We start from the raw sequence: 12,202 nt of genomic DNA, 5'->3' as shown, positions 1-12,202 counted from the left end.
CGCTACTTCGTTCCCCCCGTGAACCCATTCTGTGAATTTGAGTCCTTCGTTTGCGACCCGTTCAAATGCAACCTGATCAACTAGTTCATTTGCTCGTTGTCGTAGTTTTTACATTGCAGAGATGTGTTACACCCGAGAAATTAGTGATTGTATGCAGTATCAGTGACATCATTATTCGAATATGCACGTGTTTTGTTTTGTGGCCGCGGAGACAGTCTGTAATGCATCTGACTACCATGCTAAAGGTCCCGGGTTCGATTCCCGGCCGGTTCAAATCCGGGAACTTTTCTAACGATGGAAGCGCCCCCGGTGGCCACCCAGCGTCGAATAACATGGGTACCTGGGGGAAACCCTGGGGGGTAAAGGCGGTCAGGGGTGTGATGCTGATCACATCACCCCCACTCACGACCGGATCAAGAAAGTGTGGGGCGTTACCCCCAAACCCCCTATACACCTTCATGGCGGTATGCTAAGCACAGGGGAGCACTGTACTTTACTTTTACTTTACGTGTTTTGTGCATGTAGAACGAATTTATTTTTTAAAAAACTGGTGCGAAATAGAGATTTAAACGTACGCTGGTCACACTTCGTTGTTAGGTTACGAATGTTGGTTTGATGCCAATAGTAATTTTACATATTGTTTGCGTGTAGAATGAAATTATGCTGAAAAGTGGTGAAAATGAGCCCAAGTTCCTTTTGTTTTATTACGATTTCATCATGCTACAAATGCAACTTGTACATGGTTCGATTTCGATTTATGTCTGTTAACACATACTGCAGAGTTTTAGCGATTACTTTAGATTTTGTGAATATATGCTTTTGTGGTTAGGTTAGGAAGGTCAGGTTTGGTTGTCTTAGAATGAAAGTAAAGACCCTGAATGCACTCTACTAAGGTTCCGATTTATTTCTACATTCATTCCCACTAGTTTACGATACTTACTGTTGCTTGTCAACCGGAGAATACCTTGTCCGTGGGAAGCGTGTATAATTGAGTAAGGTCATTTTGAAGTTTTTTTTTCAACGTAAATAACTTTTTCGAATCCAAATAGTGCTCATTATTTTAAGGAAGGTTCAAATTTCGTTTCACAATGATTGCCAAAATTCTATGATAATTAGTCTTCCTGATAGGAAAATTTGAAAAAAAATCATAAAACATTCGGAACTGTTACCTTTTAAGAGACAGATTTCAATGTTTTCCGTAATATAAAATTGGTTCCAGCATGTGGAAAACTCAAATAATGAAGATATTTGATTCCAAAGAATGGCCCGCGTATATATTTTTTTAGGTGTATGGTTGGTCACCGGCCCCATTCAAGTTCTGAATTTCCGTAATATGTACTATTTTCAATAAATTAAAACATATAATCATTAAACTTATTGCATATTTTGTAAAGGTACATGACCTAATTTTCTGTTGTTTCTCATTTGTTTTGATATAGGCTAATTGAGGTGGTATACAGGTTACATTGTAAACCTTTGATATATGCCACATTTTTTTATTGACTTTTTTACACCACCTTAATTGTAATGACTTAATGAAAATGGGGAAGTATAATAGTTATTTGTTTTTATATTGAATAGCATTATATTAATCACTTGGTAAATTTTCAGGTAATAACTGTGTATATTCATATTCATAATAATTAACGTGCCTGCATATTTAATTGAAAAACATGAGGTTCAAAAGCAAAATTCATGACGACAAACATGTCTGGAAAAATTTTATTTCTGGTCTGGAAAACCTGGAAAAGTCAGGGAATTTCATAATCAAAAAATGAAACAAATTGTGGTCTGCATTCAAAGTTTTCTTTTAAATTTTAGAGCTGGGTCCCCCTGCCCCTCCCATAACGACGCCCTTCCCTTTTATCCCTTCTGGTTTCAGCCTGACCAGAAGTAAATTTGAATCAGGTTTATTAAAAATCTACGTTGGCAAATGGTGTTATTACACCGGATATTCTAAAAACACCAATTCTTGCAGCTCTTACAATTACACCGATCGCCTGTAACAACCCACAATCGCCTGCAGCCAATGAGCAGCAGCAGATCGGAAAGAACTCCAGTTCCGTGTTTGAAGGAACGATGGACACTAGAATCGCCTCCAAGTGGTGGTCTCCCCCAGGCGGACTTCGGGCTGAAAATCGGTTATGAATGGGCGTTAATTTTAGTTACTGGTCTGACCAGATCGAGCTGTTCACGTTGCGTTGAAAGGAGCGAAGCAAGTTCTTCTCTGTAATCTGCATAATGCTCCGTGGAAACGCTATAGGGAAAGAACATTCAAAGAGTGTATTTTCTTGAATATAAACGTTAAGCTTGATGATACATCGCAGATCCGTTCTGCAAGTGTGTTTTCAGGTGAAATTATGCCATACGACCTCAAAGTTCTAAGATTTTTTGTTTGTTGATAATATTTCCGCAATTACGAGGCCGAGAATGTGTGCCAAAATTATACCCTTTCCTAGCGCCCTTTGTGTGACCTGCTGACTGATTGCAGTTCGGGTAAAATCGTTGACCTTTTTATTTTTGTAGGTACGACTACATTAAGTTTTTCTCCGTAATGAAATCGGGTAGAATCATTTGTTGGCCGAGAAATGACGACTGTAGTCAATTACGTGTTCATATTCAGAGCCTCCCTGATGGCAGAGTGGTCCGGATTCACTTTAAACGGTAGATCAAGTCTCGGTTAGCTTATCCGTGCATAAAGTGGACGTAAAACAAAAACAAACATGTTCATTGTTTGGGAAAACGTGAATTGTAAACAAAGTACGTCAGAAAACGTTTAAGACATTTTTGTTGCCGCGGGTTCGAATCCCGGCCCGAGAATGGGTGTTATTTGTAGGTGTCCCTTCACCAATTTCTTCACTCATCCTCATCGTCGCGAGTAGCCAAAAGTGTCAGGAAACGAAGTAAAATAAACCAAATCAAACAAATCTTTCCGAAAACCATCGTTTCACTTTGTTTAAAATAACGACCTGTTTCTTATAGCTTTTGGAACATATTGCTTGTTTTCCAGGTTTCTGGAAAGAACGTCAACTTTTTTTTTCTCTTTCTTTCCAACAACTTCTTTTTTGCTTTCGAGCGGTTTGTTGCGTGTTGTTTTCAAAGCCAGAAATAAGGGTTTTGTCAGGTATTGTTGGTTCGCATTACGGCGATAATTAATGTCTCTGCTTCACAACGAGAGTTATCGATGAAGAGATGATTAAATTAACAAGTGCTAGCGTTTACTGACCTTAGTATGTCGAGAACTAGCACCGGATACATCTGGTTAGCTCTTGCATGTTGTTCTTTCTTCCTTCAAGTTGAGCGATGCTTCTGGAAACATCCAAAAGCTCCTTGCTTGTTTCTGAGTGGCTGAGTGCGCCGGCCATGTAAATGAAGAACGGACTAACAGAAAACATTTTATCTATGATTTTTCTTAACATTTATGCCATGACGAAAAAGCTACCGTGTAAAGTGAGAGATGTTATGGCATTTCTCAAGGATAGGCTCGGTCCGAATCATTTTTCGTAGCGTAACCAATCAGAAGCGAGCTCTAGATCACGTGTCCAGATATAATGGCGGGCGCGTGAGATGTAAGCAATGTATCACTTCACATGTTTAAGAGCTGATAACTATTGAACTGAGAGGAATAATGTTTCCTACAAAAAGGCGTAAGTTACATTTCAATGGCGCTGCTTAAATACATACTCCATAATGCATACAGTCCACATATGGAAGGATATTTTTTTTATTTCAATTGTAAACACGGAGCACTGACTCAATTCTACGGCGACAATTGGATTTTATAGCAAATTTTCAATGGCAACTTCTACCACCGCTGTTGAGTTAGGCAACACACAACGCCTTTCACGGAAGCAATTATTTCAGTATCTAGGTGGCCCATTTTCTATTGGCGGTGACTGTACATGTAGATCCAGGAATGCGATTACAAAGGAGTTATCCAAAATTTTCCATTTGGAGGTGTAAGTTCATATTTAGGGGGTTGTAAGGGTAGTTTTAGAGCCAAAATGATCATATTGGACCTTTGTGAAAAACTTTACGGGGTGTTGAGGAAATTTGGGTGTGTGGGAGTAAATCAGTGGCGATCAGTTCAACCAGGAGAGGGCAGCATCGTCGCCTTCCTTATTTCAGTAAGCATGCAAGCTGTTTTGAAAATAGGAAACTTTGTAGGGGATTGTTTGGGCTAGCTCGGCTAACTAACTAACTCTCTAGCACTCTTAAACTCGAAGGTTTATGGCTGCAGCAACACAAGCCTTCCATCTGTCCCTATCCTGGGCAAGATCAATCCAACCCTTTTCATCCTTGCCGATATCATTTAGGTCCATCTCAACGTTATCCCTCCATCTTTGTCTTGGCCTTCCTACAGGCCTCTTACCATTAGGTTTCCCAACAATAATTCTGTAAACTTTCCTCTCCCATTCGTGTCACATGGCTTACCCATCTAAGTCTTCCTGATTTAATTATTCTAATTTAAACATCCTATTATTGAATAATAAGTCTTTGTTTGGATCGCATAAGTACAGTGTGGATATCAAAATAAACTTAATCTTTGACAACCCATCCACACCAGAGCCTGGCTCCGCCACTGTCTCTCCCCACCTAAGATTTTTCTGCAACTTTCATGACCTCTCCCTCCACCCTCCCCTAAAAAACGATAACGGTGGAGTGGTACATCTGTCACTTCCCACGTTCGAATCAGAAAAGGAATTGAGAGCAACGTATCCGAGATAGACCAAGCATTCCCCTTCAAAGTGCGTTCTTTGTTGAAACGGGTGACCAGTTGCAAATGATGGGAAAAGGCCCAAATTTTCTGACGTTGCTGATTATCAAAGCTAGTCACGAAACTCCCAACCGCCCGTTGGAGCGTAGCGGGAATAATGGAGAGCCACTATCTGCCGCAGCAAAACGTGCTGTGAACCTTTGAAAAATCAATTCCCCACCCCGACCGGCATCGCCAAACTTACAATTTTCTAGCGGAAGATTACCTCTGTGTTGATGAAGGTTTGGGAACTTGTACGTAATCTGCTTCCAATAGGAAAAAAATGTACATAGTCAATTCGGTAGCACAAGTTTACCATTCTGGCCGTTTTAGCCACAGAGTATAGATGCCAATAGAGTGGCAACAGCAGTTTTTCGCTTGAAGCGAATTGAACCTTTCCGCCAGCTGACGTAAGTAGGCAAAAGATCTGAAGTCTTATAAATTGTGGCAGAAATCCTCGGCAGTAATAGACAAAATAGCGCAGTAGTTGCGCATCAAAAGGTTATTTGCAATGTTTTATCAGAATTACTTCGTTTTCCCCCTTCGTTGGCGATATTCTGACGGCCAATGGTGTGTCGGTAATAGTCACGTGGGAGCAGGGGAAGGGGTAACTTGCAGCTGTACATTTTCTGTCCTTTCTCGCTCTGTCTTCTGCTATTCCTCTTCCTTCTCTTTGTACCTGCCTTAGTTCAAAATTCCTATTCTTTCTCTCTCTCGCTTATCTTGTTCTCTTTCGTTTCTTTATATCTGTTTATCTCGTTTTCCTATTTCTTTCTTCCTCTGATGCGTCTTTATTCCTATTTTTCTCACTTGTATTTCTTCTCCTTCCTTTTTCTCTCTGTCTAGTTTTTTAATTCTCTCATGCTCTACCGTTTCCTTCATATCTCTCATTTCCTATCTTCCGTAACTTAAACCATGGTTGTAACTTGGAACTTAACTTTGGGGGGCCAGGTAGGAACTTGAGGCTTAACTTTGGGGGGGGGGGGGCAGAGTCGAAAGGTTTTTCATCCTATAATAATAGTGTCCAGGATTATTTGTTAAAAAAAAACTGTTACATTTGCGAAATCACCATTATTATTATTTATTACTTAGCTCTACAGGTCTTAGGAATTAGGATATTAACAGAAGTATACTTAACTTAAAAATTTTAACAAACCTAAAAATTTTGGGGGGCAAGTGCCCCCCCTTGCCCCCACCAAATTACGCCTATGAGTTAACCCTAGCTTACCCGTGCCATACGAGAAACTCACTGCTTCCTTTGTTGTTTATATATGTGCAGTTATATAATAATTACAAAAATTGCCATCATTAATATAAAAAATAAGAATTCGTTGTTGCATGAGTAACACACACATATTTTATCATTCACTAATCCTAAAAGAAAATCCACTAATGCTTTTTTTTTTAGTATAGGTGTAGTTATATAGTAATTATATTACAAAAATGACCCATCATTACCAACTAATTGTACACTGTTACTGGCATGAGTGTCATGTCTTAACACACATCCCAAGGGGGAGGGGTTTTATGAACAAAGTAATACAGGAACATTGTGAGCACACCCTAGGGAGCAATGTAATTTTTTTTATATATAAATACAGTTGAAAAGTCGAAGAACAAGAGGTGGTGGGCCTGGCATCCAGTGGCGTGCCCAAGATTTCCGAAAGAGGGGGGTTACGCATACTTTTTTGTAGTAGCAGTCAGCCCTAATTTTGACATCTTTTCGTACCTTTGACGTTCTTTTTTTTATGAATTCTGGGCCAAAAGGGAGCTAAGACACCCTCCACCATCCTCCTTGGGCACGCCACTGCTTTCATCCCTTTACACTTTCGTTTCAAATATATTTTTTTAAAAAAATCGAATTCTCTCACTGCGTGTAATGACTGACCATGTGTGTATTTTGCCTTCTGAGTATAAACCGCCATCTTTCTTTCCTTGCAGGCGTCACGGGAGGAGGTAAAACCGGCGATGGTGGCCAGCTCCCAGGAGCTGCTGGAAGAGGCCCTGAGGCGCCCGGGGCCCCACCCGATGATCGTCCTCCCCCCGGGCGGGGGCTACTGGGTGGACGGGATGGAGCACGACTGCCCCTTCGATGGTCACGGCAACCCGATCCTGCCTCATCCCTCTTGGAAGAACAAGATCGAGATGGACGAGACTGCCAAATGCTACAGGAGGTTCTTCTACGGAAAGGTAGGTGGCAGCACCGACGTCTTTCTTCACCTCAACCTGGATTTCACCTTATTATCTTACCCAAGGGTGTGAAATGTACAAATCTACGTTATTTTGTCACGATTTTACAAATCAGACGTTTTCTCGAGCCAGAATCGCAGCTCGAACGTAAACAAATCAGGTAGCGTGCATCTTCTTAGAGTTGAAAATATGTGAAAAATTGATGATACAGAGCAAAAACTGTTCAATGCATCGTCAGTAAATATTAAATGTGGCTACGAAAATTAATGGTAATAAATGACAAAAAATAAAATTATTTATGCATCTACGACTTACAAGACGATGAGAAGATAAATGAATAGAATATATATATTCATAAAATAATAATCAGGGATTATACTTTCATTAACTCGAATAAGAATATTTTTATTATTCTATAAATCTTGCACTTTTTTATCTTGTACGTTTATCTCTTTTTCGGTAGAACAACTGATTTTTATACGAATGTTAGTGGTCTTAGAAATAAGCTAGTTAATGAATAATGCTGTTATTTCTATATTTTACACTATATTTTTACTTATTACTGTAATAATAATAGTTATATTATTATATGTAGACCTATTCTTAATATAATGTATTACTGTTTTAGTATAGTACTCATAATATTAATTTACAATTAGGTAACGGTAAAGTCCCCCCCCCATGCATGTAGCACCGTGCCATGAAGGCACATTCATGGGATGTGGGGTAGGGCCCCACACATTCTCGATCTCGGCCATTTTGGAGGTGTGATCAGCACCACGCTCCGGCCGTCTTTACCCCCAAGGTTGTTCCCAAGTACCCATTGATTTGATGCTGGGTGAGCCCCAGAACTGCTTTATGCGGGGGCAAGGCGGCCCCCGACCTTAGATCACCCACCCCGAGAATCGAACCCGGGTCTCCCGCGTAGCAGTCAGACGGACTAGATCACCGCGGTATTATTATTATTGGTCAGCAGGTGAGGACCCCTTCCGAAATATATTTATACTTCGTTCCTGTAGTCTGAATTCTCGACACACTTTTAATAATTTGGACAATGACTACGTGTCTACATCTGCTATCTGTCCACTTATTTAGAGTGAAACGTCTCCAGATCTTTGTAGATTTGACACACCCCAAGTAGGCCCACGTACTTTAATGCTTGCTGCCATCTGGCGAGCTGTCCACGACTGGGAATTTTCCCACACTTTATTAACATTCAGTACACCGTGCAGTTTGTATGAAAGCTCTCTCTCTCTCTTAAAATTGCAGTTTAAATCGACACAAGTAAAAACAAAACTTGGTGTGCCAACAAAATGTTACCGGATGTTCTTTGAACAGGATGGCCTTGTTTCGTGGAGCTGTAGCAGCTTCCGCTAGGCTTTTGTTTGTCACGAAGGGGCCAGGTGTTTGACCTGGCAACAGACCGTTGGCTTTCCAAGTCACCAATGAATGAACCAAGCTGTGTCAAATCAAAATGCTCTTACCTTTTACACTGGCACACCAGGATATACAGAATATGTAAAGTATAAATCAAGAGATTTGTCAGCATACAATGAGGGGAGGAAAATCGCCTGGAAACTACTTTCGGACGTATCCCTTTTTTAAAAAGCGAATTGTGTTCCGAAGTGTAGCAATAAATTGTTAAAATGTGCCGGAAAGTTGGCACACTTGTCGATGATCAAAGTTTCAAAAGTTTTATTTTATATCACTTGTTTGTCGTTTTTATTCCACTGGAATCGCTATACTTGTGCACACCAAAAATCGAGCCAAAACTAATTTGCTTTTATATACAATAAAACTGTGATTTATTATTGCTTCTGAATGATGATAAAACAGCTTGCAGCCTGGTTTAAAGTTTCTTCTCAAAAACGTGCATTCCGTTTGAATTATCGCCATAAAGGTGTTGGTCAGCCCACGTAAATTTAATGAGTAGAAGAGCATTCGACTCAAACCCTTTTTACTTTTGCATGCAAATCCAACTTGTCGAAGCATTTGTTTTTCCACACTTCGATTACTCCGATTCGCCTACTCCGACCTATCACATGATCAGTATCGACGCCTCTTCAAAGTGTACAAAACACACAGGTCCTTTTAATTTTCGTTACACAATACCTGATTGGCTCAAACTAATTGACTGGCGAAACGTACACAAACTTACTCTACTCTGTTTCAGAAGAAGCTGCTTATCTTTCAAGCAGATTCTCAATACTTTCTGATTCCCAGAGCCTCGACACCAGATGGCGCGAGCGATCTCAACTACTCATTCCCTTTCATAACTCAAGTTTATATTCAAAATCTTTCACCGTTTCCACATCCTGTCTTTGGAACTCATTGCCCTCGAAATCCGGAGCGCATTTAATCTGTTTTCAAGACGCAAGAAAATGTTTAATTGCAGAAAAACAGTAATATCCATTAATGAACATAATATTCCAACCTACAAAATTATAGTCAGGAATACGTGAGCGTGCATGTCCTTTTATTATTATTATTTTTTTAAAAATATTTTCCTGTACAAAATGACTTTAATGTAGTCTTCTAAATTTCATATACAGAAATGTATAAATGGAAACATGGTTAAGTGGAAGAAAAGGCTACACAGCCTTAACTTCGACATGAAAAGCAATACGCATTGTGGATGGAATTGAAATAAATAAATATCGAGTTATCGTGAGACTCTGCATTAGTAGATGCAAAATAATTTATATAAGACTACGTGACCTTGAGTTTGTAAAGTGATTGGTTAAAGAAATTACAAAAAAAAGGAAAAAAATCATAAAAATGACGAGAAAATGTCGTTTCAGCGAAATTTTGAGTGGATTTGAATACTCTTCTCCACTTTATACTCGTTCTTTGGATTGGACCCTGTAGCTAAAACCACCATAATATCGAAACTGTCATTTTTAAAACTCTTGAACTCAAGGCTTATAACTAGAATTTTCCTTTCACCTTGCACTGGAACCTTTCCATTATCGTCTTTTCTTTTACCAACGTATTTTGTGGTCGTTATTGTTCTGCTCTTCAAAGTGAAGGGATATTCTTTAATATTTCACATTATTAATACCTGCCACTTTGATGTTTACACTCACTGAGATAAGGGCAAACTTTTTTGTATTACCGACCGAGACGAAGTCTCGTTCGTTCAGCGTCAGCGCTGAAGACCCTCTACGATAGTATTCTATGGCTTCAGATTAGGGTGTCGTCGAACAGCGACCGTTCAATAAATGGTTAACGAAATGTTGGTTAGGCATTTCGTCTTTTCTGTTTATGAAACCATGTCGGCGGAGTTCTTTTGTGTTTGGAAAGCAAGCAACTTCTACTGCCTCAAGAATGTAAAGGAAGTTTAGAACTGAGACAGTCATCTGTTTTTAAATGTGTTCCGGTTGGTAGCTGCCCTGAGAAAATCAACCTCCCCCAGAAAAACCAGCAGTGTGTGGTTCCGCGTACCTTCCCTCCGTGTCAACTTTTGCCTTATCATCAAGTATAATGCAGATGTAGCATGCTGGTTCGTCCTTGATTTTCTTGTTCGAATGTGGTGGGCTTACATAGGAAAAGAGGTAAAACAATTAACATAACTTGTCTGGGGTTCTGTTCCTTTAGCATGATATTGAAATGTGATTTCTTCATGTGGCATATAGGTAGTTTGTCACATGATGACATCAGCGAGTTGTATCAGTGATAGACTTCGGATCCCTGCACCTAGCATATCATGGGTGTTCCTTCGTGAATGTCCATCATTTCATGCAATCATTCATTCTCTTCGTCCCGATTAGTCCATAAGTAGAAAAGCGGCGTAAAGTAGGAAAATACAAAGTCAATGTCCAAACAATGGTGCAGTACTTGACAGTGTGTCGGTCTTGTCTCGAAAAACAATATAGACGTAATTTGGCAGGGACAAGCCCCCCCCCCCATATTTGCAGGTTTATTAAAATTTAGAAGTTAATTGTACTTTTGTTAACCTCCGACATAAGAAGCAAAGTGTGATTTAGCAAAATAGCCCTGGGCACTATTTTTATGTGACATAAAACTTTTTGATTCTACCTCCCAAAGTTAAACCCCAAGTTCGATCCCCCCCCTAAGTTACGCCCATGATAAGCAACATATATACCGTGTCTCCTCACTGGTATTCACAGCGTGTAGAGATCTTTAGGCAAACAAATTTCCTTAATAACGTTTTTCTGTTTGACGGCTCGTTTTGACGCTACGAACCCCTCTTGGTTACGTAAGGATATTAAACTAATGCGAATATCTACATAACAGCGAAAGCAAACACACGAAGATTCACGTAAATGCTCAGAAGGAATTTGGATTGTCAAAGCCGTTTTTCGAAAGGATAGGAAATTTTGAAATTGCTTCGCTGTGTGGGCTGATGGTCCAGCCGAGCTTAAAAAAAAAAAATCCTAGCTTCCTTGCCTTCCACGAAAATACGCAACATGGTTGTCAAGTTTAGCTCTTCCCGCACTTTACAAATGTTCAAGTTAACAATGCGGGTTGTGTCCATACGTTTCAGACAGGCAACTGTTCTCCCATTTAAAAGACATGGGGAATTTGATGCTGGACGTGTTGTTATTGCATTGCATTGCAAGTTAATTTGATTTTAATCTGTGAAATTATATCGGAACACGATAGATGAATAATTGTTTTTGTAAAGCAGAATTTCAAAGAGATGATCGTCGACGTCAGAAAAGATACCTGGATTCAAAAAACGTCAACATTTGCATTGTATTCTTTATATCACTTGTTATTTTCACAATTTAAGTGCTTTATTGTTGTGAGTTGATCCGTTAGAGAATAATGCGCAATGAGTCCGTAGGATTGTACCTTGTTCATAGTTGCTTGTTGTTAATAACTGATTTTTTAGCCATGACATCACACTTTTCGAGATGGTTAGCAAACACGATCCTCTGTTTTATCTTTGCATTTATCGAAGTGAATAGGGCCTCCCCGATGGCGCAGTGGTAGCGTCGTTGCCTTGTAATCAAGGGGTCCCGGGTTCGATACCCGGTGGAAGCATAAGTGGTTCGGATCCCACCTTAAACTGGAGGTCCAGTCCCGATTAGCCTTACTGTGCATAAAGTGGACTTAAAACAACAAATCAAATCAATCTATCGAAGAGAATAGTTATTTAAAAACTACCCCAAAATTGTTTTCTGGCCATTCCCTGCCCCCTCATTTTTTATTTTTATAAATAACTTATTATTTTTATAATGTATTAGTAATTTATTGTAATATAAAATTTACTGAAATAATATATTATTT

General features: G+C 39.5%; 1 protein-coding gene across 9 annotated transcripts in view; it reads left to right on the top strand.

Annotated features, from left to right (window-relative positions):
• Positions 1 to 12,202, top strand: part of RapGAP1 (Rap GTPase activating protein 1) — a 530,826-nt gene that overhangs the window by 498,755 nt on the left and 19,869 nt on the right. For all 9 annotated transcript variants that reach the window (XM_083132610.1, XM_083132611.1, XM_083132616.1 and 6 more), the window contains one exon: positions 6,698 to 6,946. In XM_083132610.1, coding sequence (XP_082988736.1) covers positions 6,698 to 6,946 — 249 coding nt within the window. The remainder of the gene's footprint in view (positions 1 to 6,697; positions 6,947 to 12,202) is intronic.

This window comes from Lepisma saccharinum, chromosome 12 (assembly GCF_977018435.1).
Source record: "Lepisma saccharinum chromosome 12, izLepSacc3.1, whole genome shotgun sequence".
Lineage (NCBI taxonomy): Eukaryota > Metazoa > Arthropoda > Insecta > Zygentoma > Lepismatidae > Lepisma > Lepisma saccharinum.
The sequence above is the reverse complement of the archived record's forward strand: the minus strand, read 5'-3'. Positions and strand labels throughout refer to the sequence as shown.